General features: G+C 43.0%; 1 protein-coding gene across 1 annotated transcript in view; it reads left to right on the plus strand.

Annotated features, from left to right (window-relative positions):
- The first annotated feature begins 3,032 nt into the window (after positions 1 to 3,032).
- Positions 3,033 to 23,768, plus strand: part of LOC309556333 (NXPE family member 1-like) — a 186,382-nt gene continuing 165,646 nt past the window's right edge. Inside the window, exons 1-2 of the mRNA XM_082258787.1 lie at positions 3,033 to 3,087; positions 3,196 to 3,293. Of these exons, the coding sequence (XP_082114913.1) occupies positions 3,201 to 3,293 (93 nt within the window). The 5' untranslated portion in view covers positions 3,033 to 3,087; positions 3,196 to 3,200. The remainder of the gene's footprint in view (positions 3,088 to 3,195; positions 3,294 to 23,768) is intronic.

Below are 23,768 nucleotides of genomic sequence, written 5' to 3' on the forward strand. Positions count from 1 at the left end.
AAACTTAACCCCCTAACCCTAGCCCTAATTATAATTTTTTCTCGTTCTGGACATGCTACAGAGCTGAAACTTGACAGGTACACTTTTTAGACCCCCCAGACACTAAATCCAAAGATTTTTTTTTTTTTTTTTTTTAATTTTTCCAATAATTGTCTCTCTATCAAAAATGACAATTTTTAAGAACTTTTTTGTGTGATTTGATGTCTGGGGGGGGGGGTCTAAAAAGTGTACCTGTGAAGTTTCAGCTCTGTAGCATGTCCAGAACCAGAAAAAAAATTAGAATTAGGGTTAGGGTTAGGGTTAGGGCTAGGGTTAGGGTTATTTTTAGTGCTTAGGGTTAGAGGGTTAGGGTTAGAGGCGTAGGGGTAGGGTTACTAACTCTAACCCTAAGTATCTCACCATAGCCCTAACCCTATCCCCTAACACTAAACCTAACTCTAACCCTAACCCTTAAAGCCCAGTTCCTGTCCCATTTTGGTCGGTTGTGGTCTGTTTGCGGATGTTTGCGGTGCGTTAAACGGGGAGTTTGGTCTGTCACTGTGAAGCGGGCGTAACCCTTACACTACCTGATCAATACAACATCATACCTGATCGTATACACTTTATGGATTAAAACCCGACTCTGCGTCAACTACTTAATTTTCCATGGGAGTTTTGCCATGGATCCCCCTCCGGCATGCCACAGTCCAGGTGTTAGTCCCCTTGAAACAACTTTTCCATCACTATTGTGGCCAGAAAGAGTCCCTGTGGGTTTTAAAATTCGCCTGCCTATTGAAGTCTATGGCGGTTCGCAATGTTCGCCGGTTCGCGAACATTTGCCGATGTTCCCGTTCGCCGTTCGCGAACATTAAATTTTATGTTCGCGACATCACTATTTACAACCTCTTTAACGAGTTTCTTTTTCTCTTAAACCCTTCTATGATTTATCTCCCGCTCATAAATGCTTTATGGGTTATTGAGATTTTTTTTATCAAAACATGTAGCTAAATACATTTTGGCCTAAATGTTTGACAAAAATTTAGTTTATTGGATATTTTTTATAAGAAAAAGTAGAAAATTTTCATTTTTTTCCTCAAAATGTTCAGTCTCTTTTTGTTTATGTCGCAAAAAATAAAAACTGCAGAGGTGACCAAATACCATCAAAAGAAAGCTCTATTTGTGGGAAAAAAAGCACATAAACTTTGTTTGGGTACAGCATTGCATGGCCACGCAATTGTCAGTTAAATTCACAAAGTGCCAAATTGCAAAAAATGGCCTGGTCATTAAGGGCTTAAATTCTTCCGGTCCCGAAGTGGTTAAGGGGTCATACATGATACATGTCCCCCAGAGCAGTACCCAGGTCCCCATACACATTTTATGGCAAAATCTTGCATGTAAGTCTTTAAAATGAGGACTTATTATTTTTCATGTTCGTGTCCCATAGACATTAACCACTTAAGGACCGAGCCCATTTCTGACACATGTTGTTTACAAGTTAAAATCAGTATTTTTTGCTAGAAAATTACTTAGAACCCCCAAACATTATATATATATATATATATATATATATATATATATATATATATATTTTTAGCAAAAACTCTGGAGAATAAAATGGCATTTATTGCAATATTTTGTGTTACGCGGTATTTGCGCAGCGGTCTTTCAAATGTAATTTTTTTGGAAAAATTACACTTCACTACATTTAAAAAAGCTAAACAGTAAAATTAGCCAATGTTTTTTGTATATTGTGAAAGATGATGTGACGCCAAGTAAATAGATACCCCACATGTTACGGTTTTAAATTGCGCACACCCGCGGAATTACAGTCAATAAAAATCTCCATAGGCGACGCTTTAAATTTTTTTAACGGTTACCACTTTAGAGTTATAGAGTAGCTATTTTTTTAAAATGATTGCTCTCGCTCTGGCGATCGTGGCGATACATCACATGTGTGGTTTGAACAGCGATTTAATTTGCGGGCGTGACTTCGGTATACGCCCCCGGTATACGGGGGACAGGTACACATTTTTTTTTCCTATTTATTTTTTTAATTTTAGCACAGGTTTTTTTAAAAAAAATAAATAAAATCGGATCACTTTTATTGCTGTCACAAGCAATGTAAACATCCCTTGTGACAGCAATAGGCAGTGACAGGTACTCTTTATGGAGGTATCGGGGGTCTAAAAGACCCTAGACCCCTCCACTGCACTTCAATGTATTCAAAATGCTGAAAACTGCATTTTAGAATTCAGTCACTTTTTAAATTTGGCGCCTTCAGCAGCCGAGTAACCCGGACATGATGTCATGGACGCCGCCTCTGGGTTACGTCATCAGAGACCCGATCAAAGCTGCATCCGGCTTTGATCGGGACTCCATCCAGCCGGCGGACGCTACAGCTGGTTGCTCGGGTCTTCCGGTGGGACGGGAGACCCGGGCAGAGCCGTGGAAGACGGCGGGAGGGGGGGGGCGTCCCCTCCCGCTTGCTGGGGTAATGATCAAGTGGCTCCCGAGCCGCATCGGTCATTACTGCCTAAAAGCCGATGGCTAGCTCCTTAAAAAATGGTATTGGGATGATGCCTCTAGCTGCAGGCATCACCCTGGTGCAGCTACTTATTGCAGCCGACGTAGGGCTATGTCGATTTGCAGTAAGTGGTTAATAGAGTTTGCATGTTTGCTAGAACTCTTCCCCTGTTCGAGATGTTCTGATGTGAACCGAACAGGTGAGTGTTCGGCCCATCACTAATCCTAAATGTAGATTTGGAGATTATAGCTGACTCTGTCTAATGGATACACTTTCCTAGCCTATGGTTCCCAAATGTCACAACTGTAACAAGTATAACAAGTAGAGCAGCTACACGGAATTTAAAAGGTTTAACAAAGCTTTATATCCCAGAATAGACTGTTGTACTTTGCTTCAGTTATTAATTCAGTGATGTATAGCTTTAACCGGTTAAGGCTTTTATTATCTGCTATTATGTTTTATATGTTTGTGAATTGAGTACACACCCTCTCCTGGAAGATCACATTTAACCGCTGCGCTGTACTTGACTCTGAGTGTCACAAAGACATTGACTACTTCAGAGAACACTTGAAAGCAAAAACATTGTAAGTGTTATTTGTATATTTCTTTGTTGTTTTGATATAGAAATACATGTATATAATTTTTTTAACTGGCAAATTCCTCTCTTTTTTTCTCTCCCTCTCTTCCAGCAGATAGAATGGCAGTTGTACTAACATATAAGAGTCTTCTAATTATGGTTACTGTATTTTGTCTTCTCTTAAGCCTGATTTACAATCAAAAAACGAAAAAGGTAACATTACAAAACTGATCATTTTATATTTCAAAATAATTAATACCTTAGCCCATTAGCTGCTGTATTCATTATTATATCTATGATTTCACTAGACTATACCTTCCGCCTCCATTCATAAAGTGCCAATAGGTGTATAAATTTTATTTTTGTTAATTTTAGACTGAGGGTTCATACACAAGTGTGATAATAACAGACAGTGTGTTGCAGACATGACTGTAACTTTGATTTGCTGGTGTTGATGTATGTAGAGATTAAACCAGCACGCAGCAACTACAGCACTGTTAGACAGCGGGGTGGTCAGGGTACAGGCCAAAGTCAGTAGCAGATGAGCAGCTAAGTGACTACCAAGTTGGAGACAGGTGTAAAGTCAAAGGACAAGAAAAAAAGCAGAATAAAACCTGGTACACATAATGAGATTATTGGGCGAATGATCATCCATTTTTTTTTTTGCATGCTAATCTCATATTAAAAATGAAGAGTTTACTAAAGTTACAAATATTCTCATAGGACAGAATAAAAATTTTGGAAGTAATGTAATGTGTTGTAGTGTATTTGTATTACATTTTGGAACAACGACTCTACTGATTAACCACTTTCCGACTGCGCTATAGCCGAAAGACAGCTACAACGTGGACCTTAACCACTTGCCAACTGCTCACAGTAATATTACTGTGGCAGTGCGGCTCCCTTGGGTTCAGCCATGTAGATCTACGTTACTGCACTGCTAGTGATTCCGGCGGCGGGTGCGCGCCACTGGAGTCGTGCTCCCGCTGTGTTTAGACACAGTGGGAGTCCGGCCACGGGAGGAGCATCTCCGATTGCTGCTGCCCTCCCCCCATTGTCAGGGAAATGGACAGAAGACCCACCTGCTTTTGTAAACAAAGCAGGCGGATCTTCTCAGTGACAGACAGGAAGAGATCAGCAGATTCAGAATAGCTGAAACTGTGATCTCTGTGTATGTCACAGAACAACCCCCCCCCCCACACGTCAGTAAGCATGAGGCATAAATTTAACCCCTTGATCACCCACAGTATTAACCCCTTCTCTGCCAGTGTCATTATTATAGTAACAGTGCATATTTTTAGCACTGATTACTGTAGTAATGTCACCTGGTCCCCCCAAAACTGTCAAAGATGTCAGTTAGGGGTTCGATCTGTCCGCCGCAATGTCGCAGTCCCGCAAAAAAATCGCAGATCGCCGCCATTACTAGTAAAAAAAAGAGCAATAAAAATGACATAAATCTTTCCCGTAGTTAGTAGACGCAATAACTTTTGCGCAAACCAATGAAAATACGCTTATTGCGATTGTTTTTACCAAAAATATGTATTTTTACCAAAAAAAATTGGCCTAAAATGTTAAAACATTTTGATTTTTAAATTTTATTTGGGGGTATGTCATATAACAGAATGGGAAATTTCAAAATTGTCACTCTTTTTTTGTTTATAGCGCAAAAATTTAAAATCGCACAGGTGATCAATTACCACCAAAAGGTGCTGCCTATGTGCCTATGTAAGGAAGTGCTATAAATAAATGTTCACGATATGTGGTTGGAGTGTCAAAAATGCAAATATAATCTTCAGCAATATATGAAGTTTATATGAACTGAAAAGAAATGTAAAAGATATCTGTTGGAAAAAGTGCAAAGGTGTTGTGGGGCAATGTGCACAACAAATTGATGTCTTAGATCTTAGATTACAATATATAACATGAATAGGTATACATTGGTATGATATGCATATAAACAAGGAGTGATCCAAAATTGGTGGTAAGTGCTCTCGTGCAATATGTGGTATCCTGGTACCACGGAATGGGCACAGTGTACCACCTAAAGTGCAATGTGCTAAATAAATATTCTTGTAAAAAAGTGATGATATAAAACGACTCCACAGAAAAACAAATAAATTAATTAAATAAAGTGAATATATAAATATATATCAATATATGTGATTGCAAAAATATACAGTGACTACAGTAAAGTGTCCAGAGTGACTATATTTAGGTTCATGAACAGAAAACGGAATAAAGTGACAGGTGCATAAATAGCCAAGTGCATGTAAAATAATAGTCCATTAAGTGAATGATCTTTAGATATTCTGAGTTAAGGAGATCTTAGGGTGATCCTTAGGGTGGTTGTGCTGGTTTAATTGCCATGGTGCTCCCTCCCAATAATATTCACACTCACCGGAAATCAGTACCCCTACAGGGGTAATGAGCGTGATAAACTGGGGGTAGTCACATCCAAGCACAACGATCATCAGACGGGTTAACCAATAGGATCCACCTCGGGGTAATGGGGCAATATCCTCCAGTAAATTCCTCACTCAGAATGGCATCAATAGGTGTAGTATATGGGGGGGGGTGGGGCGTTAATTGGAGATCCGGACCGTATGAAAGAAATTGAATGCCTCACATAGTAAAGTATTATCATAACATCACGTTTATTAAAATTAGGATAGGTACTCACAATATGGTGGAAATAAAATGGCGTTGTATTAAGAACAGTAAATCACAACTTTCCTCTTCTCAGCACTCTTCCGGAATGCGGTGCGTTCCAGCCGCTGGAAGTGCTTGTCAGCTGAAAGTGGAAATGGCGTGTGGTGCTCTACGCGTTTCGTCACATCAACATCATCAGGAAGAGCGTCACTACGCCATCTCTGCTGTCTAATATAGTGAGTGGTCACTAGGCAATCGGAAATTGCTGGAGTCTGATGGAAGTTACTTGGCCAATGGTTACATAATCTCAAGATGGTCTATTGTTGCTGGGCAGATTTGAACACAGATACGAGTATAGTGGGAATAGCATAGCCAATCTCCAAACATCTCGTAGTTGATCAGGTGTTGCAGGGCAGCATTTGAACACGGACTAGTGACCCATGAATTGCATTCAATTGGAAAAAATAATAGATAACAAATAAAAAATATTAAAGAGAAAGGGGAATATGTTAAATGTCAGTGGCTTTGGATGGGATATATTTAGTTATAGAATCCGTGACTTTGTATAAAATGAATGAGTGATGAAGTAAAATGTAAATAAATATTGTCACGGGATTTTAATGGTTTAAATAGATAGACCTATATAAGCAAGGTACATTAGGGCCAATGTATCCGAGCCATAAATACTTAATTAAGTTAGAATGAATTAAGTGGTATAAAAATGTCCATTGAGGAAATATAGATTTTGAGGTAGTATTAAACAAGAGATTATATATATATATATATATATATATATATATATAGGTAAATTTGGAAGATAACCGCGCTATGCTAAGGTACAAATAAGCAGCAGCTTATAGTGTGACAAACACTTAAACAAAAATTATATCAAGGTAAGCCGCGCTAAGCAGTGAATTTGTGCTATAACACACAAAATATTATATATGGTGAAAATACCAAGTTAACCACTTAAGCCCCGGAGGATTTGGCTGCTAAAGGACCAGGGGTTTTTTTGCGATTTTTTACTGCGTGAATTTAACGGACAATTGCGCGGTCGTGCAACGCTGTACCTAAACGAATTTGACGTCCTTTTTTTCCCACAAACAGAGCTTTCTTTTGGTGGTATTTGATCACCTGTGCGATTTTTTTGATCACGCGCTATAAACAAAAAAAGAGCGTCAATTTTGCAAAAATAACAATATTTTTCACATTTTTTTACATGAAATTCCCCAAAAAAAAAGTAAAAATCAAATTTTTTTAACATTTTTCGGCCAATTTGTTTTATGCTACCTATGTTTGGTAAAAAAAATCGCAAAAAGCGTATTTTGATTGGTTTGCGCAAAAGTTATCGCGTTTACTAACAAAGGGAAAGATTTTTGTCATTTTTGGTGTTTTTTTTTTTAACGCGTAATGGCGGCGATCTGCGATTTTTTTTTCGGTACTGCGACATTGCGGCGGACAGATCGGACCCTTGACTGACATTTTTGACACTTTTGGGGGTACCAGTGACATTACTGCAGTAATCAGTGCTATACATATGCACTGTTACTGCAAAAATGACACTGGCAGGGAAGGGGTTAACTTTATTGGACAGGGAGGGGTTAAGTGTGTCCTAGGGGCGTGATTCTAACTGTGTAGGGACATTCCTATTGGTGTAAAAGCAAAGATCAACCGTTCTACATAGTAGAACGGACAGATCTTCACTTTTACACAGGGAGAACTGACAGGCAGCTTGTTTACACAAGCTGCTCTGTCTTTCTCCCTTCACAGGAGCGATCGCAGTGTGACTGGCGGACATCGAGTCCGCCGGTCACACGCACTGACTTGTCTGTGAACGAGCCGCGGCGGGCGCGCGCCTCGGCGGGCGCGCGCCCGCCCGCGATAGGCTCGCAAGTCAGTGACAGGCGAGTGACGTACCGATACGTCACTCTGCCTGGCCGGGGCTGACCGCCGCAGTATATAGTCGTGCGGCGGTCGGCAACCGGTTAAATACTTGAAATATACAATGAATAAAAATAATAATAATAACAACAACTTGAATGTGACATACACCCAACCAGGAAGTGTGTAAAGCAAGTTGTGTGCAGAGTTAATTAAAGTTCAATAGTCCCTATAAGGACCCAAAAAATCAACAGTAACAAATAATAATGTCTAAAGGTCAAAAATATCTTGACCACAAAAACTGCTGGAAAACTCCTGGGGATCAATCCAGTAGTCCGTGTGAGATTCCAAAGTGTTAGATCACTCCTATTGCAAGGAACAGCCACTAGATACGCAAACTGCTTACCAGATTGAGGTATATCAAGTGCCTGATTCAAAGGTGTATGCTCCCAGGATCCTCAATAGGATAGACCTCTGGATAAATTCCAACCTCAGACGACAGGGAAAGCTCAACAAACATGGACCACGTGCATGTAAAAAATGATACAAGATCCCATAGCGTAACACTGTATAATTGTTATGGTTGCATATATCACAAATGTACACACAATGGTGAAATTTACACCTTAAGTGCAATCCACTTAATGAGGAATAAAGTGCTGAAGTGAAAGATAGTGACCTCCACCGATATTACAAGCTGCTTACCAGACATACAAATGAGTATAGCCAAAGGAAGTTGCAAATAACTAAGTATGTGCCAAACTCCAGTCAGAGAAGCGACCAACACCCACATGCCCAAGCTGCTTACCAGATGTACACAATTAAGTGCTAGTATCAGATAACAATTTGTTTGAGGGAATTAAAGCCAAAGGAAGAAAATCCCAAGGTGTGCGGAAACTTCAGTCAGGAGCGTGACCACCACCGACATACAAAACTGCTAACCAGATATACTCAGTAATAAGCCAATGTCCAATGCCAGTAAACTCAGGATCATAGAATTCAGCAGGTCCCAACATGGAGGAATGCCTCCAGACGATATCCCCAGCAGGTATCAAGTCACAGGTTCATATAAAAAAGAATAAGGTGCCCCATAGTGTAAAACCAAAAAATAAGGGAAGCAACTTACAAACATCAGAAATAGGGAGCATTTGTTTGAATGAGCCGCCGGCCGGTCGACTCTTTCGCTCGTCCTCAATCTCGTATTGGTGACGTCAGCACGCCGCGACCGACGTACGTTTCGTCAGATATGACATTTTCAAGGTACGGGCGGCGTGCTGACAACACCGCTTAAATACACTTGTTAAAGAGATCCGCCCTATGTGACTTCCGGGATCAAGCTAGTGGCCATTTTTAAACAGGTATAATCCGAGATTCTGCCCATAGAACTGTTACAATTTAGCCAATATGATCTATATGCGATCTGATGCTTATAGGATCTTAAAAAATAATCACTTACCCACCATAAACCTTATGCAAAGTGGCTGTGGGTGAACTAAAATGATTGCCACATCCCACAATTAAAATAAAATCCCACTATTAAAAACAAATGGGCTTAGTAGCAAAGCCAGATATTATCAAGTAAAACTCTATTGTGTTTCATGCCGCCCAAATGTAAACAGCTGACTGTCAATAACTAAACCCAATATGATTAATTATATTACTTTAAAACATAATCCCACAAGTCATACTGGGCGATGACCCCAATGTTATAAATGAGATATTTGTTGTAAAAGAATACTTAAAATTTTGCAATATGAATCATAAAAATTTAAATATAATAAGTACACATAATATCACTATATATAAATATACATCTCTGAAAACCTCCATTAAATCTTGCCTATATCAGCTACATCACATGAGTCATGAAAATTGAATATAATAAATATACATAATATCACTATATAGATAAACACCTCTGAGAACCTCCAATATATCAGCTAAATCAGACTAGTGTAAATCAATGTCGCATATAGGGGACAGTCATAGAATTAAATCAAAAGACACATAACACCAAAATGGCCAAATCCTAGAAAGAGACCCCTACGCATTGTCAATAAATCCATTAACGTCAATGTCCACATTGAGCCCAAATGGCGTATATGTCTTGACCTTATGAATCCAGGCCATCTCCATTTGATGATAAACCTCTTATTAAGGCCTCCCCCACCCATTTTGGAGAAAATCTATCAACACCCAGAAACATAATATTGCTGGGGTCCTTCCTATGTGATATTAAAAAATGCTTGGAAATGGAATGATTCTTAAAACCCTTATGGATGTTGGCAATGTGTTCGTTTAAACGAACACACAAGGGGCGCTTAGTCCTCCCAATGTATTGAAACGCGCACGAGCACTGGAGGAGATACACCACTCCAGTGCTCGTGCAGGAAATAAAGGGGTTAATCTGAAATGTTTTACCATTACTCGTGGACACAAAACTCCTGGTGTTTTTCTGTTTAATGCAATTTAAACGGCAAACTTGGCATCTATTGCATCTAAAATAACCTTTCAACAATTCGAGAAAAGTAGGTGGTCTCAGGGGGGGTTGTATCACATTAGGTGCCACTACATCTCCTAAGTTAGGGGTACCTTTAAAGATAACCCAAGGTTTATCTGATATGACTTTTTTCAAAATCGGATCATTATTTAAAATGTGCCAGTGGCGTTTGATCATTTGCTATTGGACGTGGTTCCAATAGATTAGACCTATCCATCTGTTTCACTTGTTCCAGGGACTCACGGAGAAAGTCACGGTCATACCCCTTTTCCAAAAATCTCTCCGTGAGAACCTGGGCTTGTCTCATGAAATCAGTCTGATCTGAACAGTTATGTCGTATACGCATGTACTGGCCTTTAGGAACTGCCCTCAACCAGGAACTGTGATGACAACTGTCAACTGGTATATAGGAGTTCCTATAGGTCGACTTAAAATGCATAGACGTAACGAAAACTCCATTCTGAATAGAGATGGACAAATCCAAAAAATTAATGGCCGTCTGGCTCATGTCATAATTTAAATGTATACCCTTGGAGTTGATGTTCAAGGAGTCCAAAAAAGAGATCAAATCAGGTTCCGCTCCATCCCATAGGAGGAGGATATCATCTATATACCTGGCCCACAACAAGACTTATGGCCTGCTGCGGGCATAGAGGACATCCTCCTCCCATTGGGCCATAAAGAGATTGGCCAAGGATGGAGCGTACTTGGCGCCCATAGCGACACCCATATCCTGTCTGAAATATTGTCCGCCGAACCAAAAGTAATTATGCTTAGTAGCATAGTCCAGCAATTCCATAATGAATGCAATCTGGACAGATGGTAAATTGGAATCCCTATTGAGGAACATGTGGACTGCACCCAACCCCAGCTCATGAGGTATAACAGTATATAAGGAGGACACGTCCGCCGTGACCATCCACGGTGATATTAGATAATGTATTGATCACCTGTGTTGTATCACGGACATATGACGGCATCATTTGAACTAAAGGCTGTAAATAAAAATCAATGTACTTCCCCACCCGGGACTATACAGAGTCGATGCCACTGACAATGGGACGCCCCGGGGGGAAGTCAAACTCTTATGAATTTTTGGTAAAATTGACTCCACCTCCTTTGTCCTGCACATGTATACCCCACCTTTTTAATGACTGCTACCATTTTGCATATAACGCTTTGCTAGACCAGCTAAGGAGGAAAGGAGGAGGGAGGAGGGGGGGAAAGGAGGAGGGAGGAGGGGGAGAAGGAGAGAGGGGAAGGGGAGGGGTGGAGATGAGAGAAGAGAGGGGGTAGGGGAGAGGGGGATGAGGGGGGAAAGGAGGCGGAGGAGGGGTCGGGGGTGAGGAGCAAGGGGAGGGGGAGAGGGTAAGGAGGGGGGGAGAAGGAGACATGGGGGTGGGGGGAGAGGAGTAAGGGGGTGGGGGGAGAGGGTAAGGACTAGGGGGAGAGGGAAAGGAGGGGGGGAGAGGGAAAGGAGGTAGGGGAGAGGGTAAGGAAGAGGGGGACAGGAGGGGTGGGGGGAGGAGAAGGGGATATGGGGTAAGTATGAGGGAGGGGGAGAGGAGGAGGGGGGTGGGTGGAGGGGAAAGGGGGTAAGGAGGAAGGGGTGGGGAAAGAGGAGGAAGGGGGTAAGGAGGAGGGGGGGAAGAGGGTGAGGAGAAGGAGGGGGAAAGGAGGCGGAGGAGGGGTCGGGGGGTGAGGAGGAAGGGGAGAGGGAGAGGGTAAGGAGGGGGGGGAGAAGGAGAGGTGGGGGGGGGGGGGAGAGGAGGAAGGGGAGAAGAGTAGGGGGTGGGGGGAGAGGGAAAGGAGGGGGGAGAGGGTAAGGAAGAGGGGGCAGGAGGGGGATGGGGGGAGGAGAAGGGGATATGGGGTAAGGATGAGGGAGGGGGTGGGTGGAGGGGAAAGGGGGTAAGGAGGAAGGGGTGGGGAGAGAGGAGGAAGGGGGTAAGGAGGAGGGGAGGGGAAGAGGTGGAGGAGAAGGAGGGGGGAAAGGAGGCGGAGGAGGGGTGGGGGGGGGTGAGGAGGAAGGGGAGGGGGAGAGGGTAAGGAGGGGGGAGAGGGTAAGGAGGGGGGAGATGGAGTGGTGGGGGGAGAGGAGGAAGGGGAGAGGAGTAGGTCTCGGCTTATGCCGATGACATGCATTTTTCACTTTCCAATCCGGTAGTTTCCCTACCGAACCTGATGAAAGAATTTGATTTGTATGGCACACTGTTCAATTTAAAAATTAATCTGGGGAAATCAGAGGCAATGGTGGTTCGGTTGCCTACTGTTATGGCAGACACTCTGCAGGCTAGCTTTGGATTTCGATGGACGGATAGTGCGCTTCAATACTTAGGTACTTTGATTCCCCCTGATCCTTTGAAGGTATATTCTCTTAATTTCCCTCCTCTTGCGACCCGGACTCGGCTGTTACTGGATAAATGGGTAAAGGGAACACATTCCTGGTTTGGCAGATGCAACCTCTTAAAAATGTGTATTCTTCCCCAATTTTTGTATCTGTTTCAGGCTCTGCCTGTGAAGATTCCTAGGCAGTTTTTGCGTCGGATCAATTCCCTTTTTATTCGTTTTGTGTGGGATTGTAAAAAACCTAGGCTACGTAGAAACCTTCTTACGTTACCGAAACGTATGGGGGGTTTAGCCCTCCCCGATGTTTATATATATCAACAGGCATCTCATCTCTGCAGGGCCTTGGATTGGTGCAGACATGCTACTTCCAAGCTATGGGTCCAGATGGAACAGGCACAATGTGGCTTCCCAATACGGGGAGCACCATGGTGCATCCGATATGTTCCACCATTGGTTCGCCGGCATCCTTTGATTGGGGCCACTCTTACAGTGATTGAACATTAGGGTGAACGTCACCATCTTGTTTCCTTGCCCTCACCCCTTCTGGCGGTGCTGGGCCATCCGTTGTTCCCTATGGGAACTTCGGATCGTGCTCTGGCGGCTTTAGGGGATAGAGGGATTTATCAAGCTTCCCACTTTTTGATAGGGACCCGATGGCCAACTGTCTCTGAATTGATGTCAGAAGGGGGACCTTTTGTACTTCAGTTTTGATCTGCCATTAGAGTTCATCATTTTCTTGTCTCTCTCCTCATGCCGGCTGCCTATTCTAGGCCTCTGACCCCATTTGAAGCTTTGTGTATGGAGAAAGAGGTGCTTCCTTATACCCTTTCTCAGTCATACAGTTTGCTTCAACCTCAGCCTGAGCAGGTTGCTCTACCTTGGGTTGAGAAGTGGGAGACAGATATTGGACGCCAGCTTACTGTGCAGCAGAAACAAAATATGATCCATCTAGCCTTGAATTCCTCGATCTGTACCAAGACACAGGAGACGAATTTTAAGCTCTTGAAATGTTGGTATTATACCCAAGAGCGTTTCCATCGTTTTTTCCTGAGGCATCAGATCGGTGTTGGAGATGTAAAGGCGAGAAAGGTACGTTGTTACATATTTTTTGGTCATGCCCGATGCTGTTATCTTTCTGGAGGGAGGTCCGTAAAATATTAGTAAGATTCACGGAATGGAATATCCCGGATGATCCGGCTTTTTTCTGCTTCAAGTGGTAGATGTTCCATTGGGAGCCTTTAAGAAATCCTTGCTCTGTCCTCTTTTGAATGCTGCCCGGGCATGTATACCATCCATGTGGAAACAGACGACACCTCCGTGGATTGCCCATTGGCTACAGAGGGTTGAAGAGGTTAATAGGAAGGAGAATTTGATCGCGACTTCCCAACATAGGGGAGATGGACATGCGGAAAAATGGAGGATGTGGGATTTCTTTATCACTTCCGGAGAGGGGGCTCGTCTGATGGTGGAATGATTAAATTAAAAGAAAAGATAGTCATACCTAAGGTCTGATGGTAGGGTCAAATATGGCCTGGGGATATAGGTCCCCTTCTTTGGGTGTTTTTTTTTTTCTTTTTCTTCTCTTTTATTACTATTTCCTTTCTTCTCTTTCTATCTTTCTTTTCTTACTTTGATCCTAATGGTAGACCTTTTTGCCTACTAAAAGGAAAGAAAAAAAAGAAAAAAAAAAAGAAAAAGTTGCATACCAGTGAGAGGTTTCTTTTTTTCTCTCTAGGGTACTTAAGGGGGGGTTTGATTTGCGTATGTGATGATGCTAAACCCTAATTAATGACTTTTTGATTTACCTGTACCTGGTTGTAATCAATAAACTTTATAAATAAAAAAAAAAAATCAGACAGCAAGAGTCAGCCCACTGTTGAAAAATGTAAAAAAGGGATTAAAAGAATAAAAGAGAAAAATAAGCAGGTATATATAAAAAAGGGGGAAAAAGGAAAATAAAAAAGGGAAAAAAAGTCAATTGTTCATTGTGTCTATGAAGTGGTAGGGGGACCATCACTGAAAACTGTTGGACGAGGTAGTGGATGAATCCGGGAACCCCTCACCCCGGCAGGAGAGCGTCTCTGTTGGCAGGAATCAGCCGGTCACAAGAAAAAGGAGAGAAAAGGAGGGGGGGGGGGGTGCAGGGTTCCCACAACACTGAGTCTCAGCAGATATGCACTTACTAAACAATGGAGGTGAGGGGTCCATATCAAACCCGGTCACGGCCTGTTGCTGCGTACTGATCCAGCCATGCAGATGCCAGCTCTGGATCCTCATAGAATTGAGCTCTGCCATCACAGATCACACAAAGGTGCGCTGGAAACAACATAGTGTACTTTAGATTGTGTGTGTGTAATGTTCTGGTACCTTTGGGTACCCTAATTACTCTTTCATAAGCGTATGCGCCCCACCATTCTCTTTTGGTAAGGTGCGCATACACCTTTAAGACTGATGCTGTCATCACTGAGCGCCAGACTGGATGGCTATTTAGATCGCCGGCTCTCACTCACATGTGTTCGTTCAAACTGCTTTGTGCCTTGATGCTAACCTGTCTTTAAGCTCTCATGCTTGCAAGCATACCTCGCTGTTGGAACCACGCTGCGCTGATCCCTGTATCCCGCTACCGGATCATCCGCTCTTGCCGAACCTCTCCTCTGCTACATTGCTATTAGTGATAAGTACCCCACAGGGGAAACCTCTATAACTTTCATACTAAAGCTTACACTATCTAGCTCTGCATACTAAGGACTATTACTACATCTGCATTATCTAAGATTGCTAGCTCTTGAGCCTACTACCACCTGTTCTTGCTCTGGGTCGATCTCTCTTGTATGTCCACCTGCTACTCTGTCATCTGCTACCATACATGATTGCTAAACCTATCTGCATCCCATCTGCTACTATCTTACTTTCAAGAACATTTCCTTTCAAGTGTCTGTCATCTACCATCTCTACCCAACCTGTCTCTTCAGCCTATCATCACTGTGTTACTATATACATAAGTCACTCTAGGAAACATCTTATTGAGTGTGTGTATTTACTTGCTGAATTGAGATCATCCACACATGATGAGTCATTGAGAGTTGGGATTGGTGTCTCAGCGTTTCTCTACATGACTACTGAAGTGGAATATTTCTGCAGCTTAAAATCCACATCATACATAAAACGCAGGAGCGTTACAGATTGAACGAACCACAAATGGATTCAGCAGAAATAACCACTCAGATGACACAATTAAAACAGCAAGTAACTGCGTTAATACACGCGCTTGCTGAATTAAAAGAAGACAATCAGGCTCTCGCAGCAGGTAATTAGACTGACACAACTTACCACTGCTCAGTCCCCTGAACCCAAAATAAATCCTCCTTTGGTATTTACAGGCGATCGCAAAAAATTTCGCGAATTTAAAAACGCATGTGAGTTACTTTTCTTGCTAAAACCCCGTACCTACCTTACTGATCACATTAAGGTTTGTACTATTATTTCTTACCTAACAGGCGATCCTCGGGCCTGGGCAGACTCTCTTTTTGAGAAAAGCGATCAGCTTCTCACCTCCTATGCCTTGTTCCTAGCAGAACTCACTAGCCTATATGATGATCCCAATAGGCAGAGTACTGCCGATCTTCAATTAAGATCCTTGAAACAAGGTGGGAGACCTGTAGAAGACTTTGTCGCAGAATTCAAGAGATGGACCCTTGATTCAGAATGGAATGATGCATCTCTGAAAACCCAATTTAGGCTTGGCCTATCAGAGGCCGTTAAAGACGAGCTCGCCCGAGCGGATCTGCCAAAAACCCTGGATGCATTGATACAACTCAGTATCACCATAGATAGAAGACTACGAGAAAGAAAGGCTGAGAAAATGGGAATGCCATTATCCAGTTCTTCTCGGATTTCGGCCGTTGACCCCGTTCCTATGGAGGTAGGAACCATACGCCCACCTCTATCAATTATGGAAAGAGCCAGAAGACGATCTGGTAATCTCTGCTTGCACTGTGCATCCCCGGATCACAAGATAAACGTCTGTCCCCTAGTCTACAAAAAGAAGGGTGAGTGTTCACATGTCCTCCTAGGGGGATTGACAACTTCAATCACTAACCCTTATCTTTCTGTTTGCTTAACATTACAGTGGGACCAGAACAGGATTACTACTAAGGCCATGATTGACACAGGATCTTGTGGAAATTATATTGACATACGTTTTGCTGCTTTAAATAAAGTTCCTATTATTTCTAAACTTAAACCTGTCTCAGTGAGTCTTATTAACGGTGTTCCTTTATCCTCTGGTCCGATCACTGATCAGACACAGGCACTCCTAGTCACTTCTAACGGGTCTCATATGGAGACCACTACCTTCGATCTAATACCTTCACCCCACTTTCCCATTGTGTTGGGACTTCCCTGGTTGCACACACATCAACCAACCATAGATTGGAAGGAACGGACCCTGACCTTCCTCTCTTGCTATTGCGAGGGTACGTGTAACCTCCCGTCTTTCGGGAAGATCCTGTCTGTGGTGACAGATGAGATTGCACCACTATGTTATCAGGATCTCTCTGAGGTTTTTCTTGAGAAAAATGCTCAAGCACTACCTCCCCATCGAGACTATGATTGTAGCATTGATCTACTCCCAAATAGCAAATTGCCGTTCGGTCATGTTTATCCTCTTTCACAGGATGAACTTTCCCATCTCAAAGACTATTTGGATGAGAATTTGGAAAAAGGTTTTATTAGACCTTCCACTTCTTCCACAGCAGCAGGACTCTTTTTTGTCCGCAATAAGGACTCAAGTCTCAGGCCTATCATCGACTATAGGCAATTGAATGCTATTACAATAAAAGATCGCTATCCTCTACCGCTTATCCCTGAGCTCATTGAGCAGGTGCGTGGAGCTACCTATTTTTCAAAATTGGACCTGAAAGGAGCATACAATCTCATTCGAATCCGTGATGGACACGAGTGGAAGACTGCATTCAGAACCAGATACGGATTGTTCGAATATCTTGTAATGCCATTCGGGCTATGCAACGCCCCTGCAGTTTTTCAACGATTTATAAACAATATTTTCAGAGACTTACTAGATGTCTGTGTTGTGGTATATCTGGACGATATACTTATATATTCACGATCCCTGTCTGAACACATAAGACATGTAAGACTAGTATTATCGAGATTGCTTGCACACAACCTTTATGTGAAACTGAAAAAATGCTTGTTTCATAAAGAAGAGGTACTGTTTCTAGGCTACATCATATCCAAAACAGGAATCGAGATGGACATGAGTAAGATATCCTGCATTCAGGATTGGCCTACACCAACCACACGCAAGGCGCTACAGCGATTCCTTGGATTTTCGAATTTCTACAGGAAGTTCATTAGAAACTTCTCTGCCATTGTGAGACCCCTCACACAGCTCACTAGCATTAAAAAACCATTCAAATGGTCAGATGAAGCAAATAAAGCTTTTCACCTGTTAAAGACAAGGTTAACTTCTGCTCCCATACTACGCCATCCAGACCCATCCCTCCAATACATTCTGGAAGTAGATGCGTCAAACATGGCAGTAGGAGCAATACTCTCCCAACGACCAACTCACACTTCACCACTTCATCCAGTCGCCTTTTTTTCTAAATCCCTAAGCAGTCCAGAGATAAATTACCCCGTGGGTGAAAAGGAACTGCTTGCTATAAAATTGGCTCTGGAGAATTGGCGACATCTACTCAAAGGCACCCAATTACCAATACTTATATACACGGACCATAAAAATCTCCAATATCTTCAGACTAACAAAACTCTCTCACACCGACAGGTACGATGGTCACTATTCTTTCTAAGGTTTAACTTCCTAGTGACCTACACACCTGCAGATAAGAACAAAAAGGCAGATGCACTATCACGACTAACTGAAGAAAACTACTTCGAAATCCCTTCCGTTCCTATAATACCTCACAAACGCATTATTGGAGTTGTCAGTTCTTGAAAGGAAGAGGTTTTGCATGGTATAAGTTTGGATTCACCCCCACCACAACTAAATACTGATGCAGAAGGCTTCCTCTACTACAACGACAAACTTTACATACCACCTACCATACGCACCAAGATCTTGGAATTATCGCATGATGTGCCTATGGCAGGACATATGGGTATGACAAAGACTCTTAATCTGATTACCAGGCAATTCTGGTGGCCTGACATGAAAACATCTATACAAAAATTCGTCTCTTCATGCAATGTCTGTGCCAGGTCCAAAATTGACACTACGAGACCATCCGGTCTACTATGCAGTCTACCAATACCCCAAACTCCATGGGAAGTTGTGTCCTTGGACTTTATAGTGGAATTGCCTCCTTCCAAAGGATTTAATACCATCTTAGTGTCAGTGGACCATCTGACAAAAATGGCACATTTCATTGCTATTCGCAGACTACCTTCGTCTAAACAAACGGCAGAACTCCTGATGAAACATGTCTTTAAGTTACATGGTATCCCAAAAACTCTTCTGTCTGACCGTGGATCACAATTTATTTCCAAGTTCTGGCAAGAACTATGTCACATACTACGGATCGAGCGGAAGCTCACTTCTCCTTACCATCCGCAGACCGAAGGACAGACTGAAAGAGTCAACCAATGCATCGAGCAATATTTACGTTGTTACACTTCTTACCAACAGGATGATTGGGTGGATCTTCTCCCTCTGGCAGAATTTGCCTACAACAACGCAACCCACAGTACGACCAAGCAGAGTCCGTTCTACTTGAACTATGGGTTTCATCCCTCTATTCTTCCACCACGCATCCTTCCTTCAAATAACCCAGTAGCTTCAGACTATCTTACCCAAATAAAGGACTCTCTGGGTTCGCTTAATACTACCATTGCACACGCTCATAGTCAACAAAAGAAGTACTATGATCTTCGCAGAAGACCTTCTCCTCAGTACGCTATCGGGGACCTCGTTTGGCTCTCAACAAAAAATTTAAGACTGAAAATCCCTAGCAAAAAGCTTGGACCTCTGTTCTTGGGACCTTTCCCAATCAAGAAACTTATTGGAAAAGCTGCAGTACAGCTTACATTGCCAATAGACCTCAAAATACATCCCATTTTCCATGTGTCACTACTGAAGCCCCATGTTCCTGACCAAGGAATAAGGCCTACTATCCCACCTCCTCCTCCTGTACAAGTTGAAGGTGGAGAAGAATATGAGATAAAAGAGATTCTGGATTCTCGTATCCACAGAGGAAGACTTCAGTACTTGGTTCGATGGAAGAACTATGGGCCCCAAGACGACACCTGGCTAAACACCTTTGACATACATGCCTCTAGATCAATTTTCATGCGAAGTACCCAGACAAACCAGCTCCAGAGGCCTTCAGGAGCCGGCCTTAAGGGGGGGGGTACTGTAATGTTCTGGTACCTTTGGGTACCCTAATTACTCTTTCATAAGTGTATGCGCCCCACCATTCTCTTTTGGTAAGGTGCGCATACACCTTTAAGACTGATGCTGTCATCACTGAGCGCCGGACTGGATGGCTATTTAGATCGCCGGCTCTCACTCACATGTGTTCGTTCAAACTGCTTTGTGCCTTGATGCTAACCTGTCTTGAAGCTCTCATGCTTGCAAGCATACCTCGCTGTCGGAACCTCGCTGCGCTGATCCCTGTATCCCGCTACCGGATCATCCGCTCTTGCCGATCCTCTCCTCTGCTACATTGCTATTAGTGATAAGTACCCCACAGGGGAAACCTCTATAACTTTCATACTAAAGCTTACACTATCTAGCTCTGCATACTAAGGACTATTACTACATCTGCATTATCTAAGATTGCTAGCTCTTGAGCCTACTACCACCTGTTCTTGCACTGGGTTGATCTCTCTTGTATGTCCACCTGCTACTCTGTCATCTGCTACCATACATGATTGCTAAACCTATCTGCATCCCATCTGCTACTATCTTACTTTCAAGAACATTTCCTTTCAAGTGTCTGTCATCTACCATCCCTACCCAACCTGTCTCTTCAGCCTATCATTACTGTGTTACTATATACATAAGTCACTCTAGGAAACTATTGGGTGTGTGTATTTACTTGCTGAATTGAGATCATCCACACATGATGAGTCATTGAGAGTTGGGATTGGTGTCTCAGCGTTTCTCTACATGACTACTGAAGTGGAATATTTCTGCAGCTGAAAATCCACATCATACATAAAACGCAGGAGCGTTACAGTGTGCGGAGCCTTTTCTTAACATCCGTAAAACGGGACCTCTGCTTCTGGACCTTAATGGAAAAATCCGCAAACACCATAATGTTCACACTATGAAAAGGGATATTTCCACGCTACCTGGTTAAGCACAGGATTTTGTCTCGGTCACGGTAGTTTAGGAGTTTGGCAATAAAAGTCCACGACGGGGCTCCTTCAGGGGGGGCGGCGTGCAGGCATACGGTGGGCCCACTCAACCGCAAACGTGGTGGAAAAGGCCTACCTGCCATATGTAGTAGTAAGTCGATTTTCCAAAAAGGTGGGGGGGGGGTCAGTGCCCTCAGCACCCTCCAGGAGCCCCACAAACCAGAGGTTGCAGTGGCGGCCCTGTTTTCCAAATCATCTTGTTTTTGAGCAAGTTGTTGGAATTGGTGCTGAAGCGACTCAGTGGTGTGCTGCAGGGGGAGAATGACATCCTCTGCCTGGCTGATTCTGGCCTCAGTGTCAGTGACACGGTCCTTGAGTTTGGACATATCTTGTCTAATCAAGGAGACATCAACCTTCACCTCCTCTATCTTGTCTGTTAATGTGGCCTGACAAGTAGATATAGCTTCCAGTACCTGTGTGTAACGCTCCTGCGTTTCATGTATGGTGTGGATTTTCAGCTGCAGAAATATTCCACTTCAGTAGTCATGTAAGAGAGATGCTGAGATACCATTCCCAACCTCAATGACTCATCATGTGTGGAAGGTCTTAATTCAGCTAGTAAATACACACACTCAACAAGCTGGTTCCTAGAGTGACTTTATGTATGTAGTAACACAGTGATGAAGATTTAAGACACAGAGTGAGTGGAGGTGTTTGGTGACAGACACTTGAAGGTAAGACAGTAGCAGATGGATGCAGGTAGGTTTAGCAATCATGTATGGTAGCAGATGACAGAGTAGCAGGTGGACATACAAGAGTGATCAACCCAGTGCAGGAATAAGTAGCAGTAGTCTTAAGAGCTAGCAATCTAGATATGCAGATGTGATAAATAGTCTTTACTATGCAGAGCTAGATAGTGTAAGCTTAGTATAAGTTTATAGAGGGTTCCCCTGCGGGGTACTTAGCACTAATAGCAATACAGCCGAAGGTTGGTTCAGGAGGAGCGGATGATCCGGAAGCGGGATGCAGGGATCAGCGCAGCGAGGTTCCCGTCAGCGAGGTATGCTTGCAAGCACGAAAGCTTCAAGCCAAGTTAGCATCCAGGTAAGGGTGTTTGAACGAACACATGTGAGTGAGAACCGGCGCTTTAAATAGCCATCTAGTCCGGCGCTGAGTGATGACAGCTTCAGTCTTAAAGGTGTATGCGCACCTTTCCAAAAGAGAATGGTGGGGCGCATACACTTGTGAAAAGAGTAATTTAGGGTACCAAAGGTACCGGAACATTACAATACCCCCCCCCCCTTAAGGCCGGCTCCTGAAGGCCTCTGGAGCTGGTTTGTCTGGGTATCTTGCATGAAAATTGCGGATTAATCTAGGGGCATGTATTTCAGAGGTGTTTAGCCAGGTGTCGTCTTGGGGCCCATAGTTCTTCCATCTAACCAAGTACTGAAGTCTTCTTCTGTAGATACGAGAATCCAGAATCTCTTTTATCTCGTATTCTTCTCCACCTTCAACTTGTACAGAAGGCGGAGGTGGAATATTAGGCCTTATTCCTTGGTCCGGAACATGGGGCTTCAGTAGCGACACATGGAAAATGGGATGGATTTTTAGGTCTATTGGCAATGTAAGCTGTACTGCAGCTTTTCCAATAAGTTTTTTGGTTGGGAAAGGTCCCAAGAACAGAGGTCCAAGCTTTTTGCTAGGGATCTTCAGTCTTAAATTTTTTGTTGAGAGCCAAACGAGGTCCCCGATAGTGTACTGTGGAGAAGGTCTTCTGCGAAGATCATAGTACTTCTTTTGTTGACTGTGAGCGTGTGCAATGGTAGTATTTAATAAACCCAGAGAATCCTTTATTTGGGTAAGATAATCTGAGGCTACTGGGTTGTTTGAAGGAAGGATGCGTGGTGGAAGAATAGAGGGATGAAACCCATAGTTCAAGTAGAACGGACTCTGCTTGGTTGTACTGTGGGTTGCGTTGTTGTAGGCAAATTCTGCAAGAGGGAGAAGATCCACCCAATCATCCTGTTGGTAAGAAGTGTAACAACGTAAATACTGCTCGATGCATTGGTTGACTCTTTCAGTCTGTCCGTTGGTCTGCGGATGGTAAGGAGAAGTGAGCTTCCGCTCGATCCGTAGTATGTGACATAGTTCTTGCCAGAACTTAGAAATAAATTGGGATCCACGGTCAGACAGAAGAGTTTTTGGGATACCATGTAATCTAAAGACATGTTTCATCAGAAGTTCTGCCGTTTGTTTGGACGAAGGTAGTCTGCGAATAGCAATGAAATGTGCCATCTTTGTCAGATGGTCCACTGACACCAAGATGGTATTAAATCCTTTGGAAAGAGGCAATTCTACGATGAAGTCCAAGGACAAAACTTCCCATGGAGTTTGGGGTATTGGTAGACTGCATAGTAGACCGGATGGTCTCGTAGTGTCAATTTTGGACCTGGCACAGACATTGCATGAAGAGACGAATTTTTGTATAGTTGTTTTCATGTCAGGTCACCAGAATTGCCGGGAAATCAAATTAAGAGTCTTTGTCATACCCATATGTCCTGCCATAGGCACATCATGAGATAATTCCAAGATCTTGGTGCGTAGGGTAGGTGGTATGTAAAGTTTGTCGTTGTAGTAGAGGAAGCCTTCTGCATCAGCATTTAGTTGTGGTGGGGGTAAATCCAAACTTATACCATGCAAAACCTCTTCCTTCAAGGAACGGACAACTCCAATAATGCGTTTGTGAGGTATTATAGGAGCGGAAGGAATTTCAAAGTAGTTTTCTTCAGTTAGTCGTGATAGTGCATCCGCCTTTTTGTTCTTATCTGCAGGTGTGTAAGTCACTAGGAAGTTAAACCTTAGAAAGAATAGTGACCATCGTACCTGTCGGTGCGAGAGAGTTTTGCTAGTCTGAAGATATTGGAGGTTTTTATGGTCCGTGTATATTATTATTGGTAATTGGGTGC

The sequence above is a fragment of the Pelophylax lessonae genome (assembly GCF_965119305.1).
Source record: "Pelophylax lessonae genome assembly, chromosome: 5".
Lineage (NCBI taxonomy): Eukaryota > Metazoa > Chordata > Amphibia > Anura > Ranidae > Pelophylax > Pelophylax lessonae.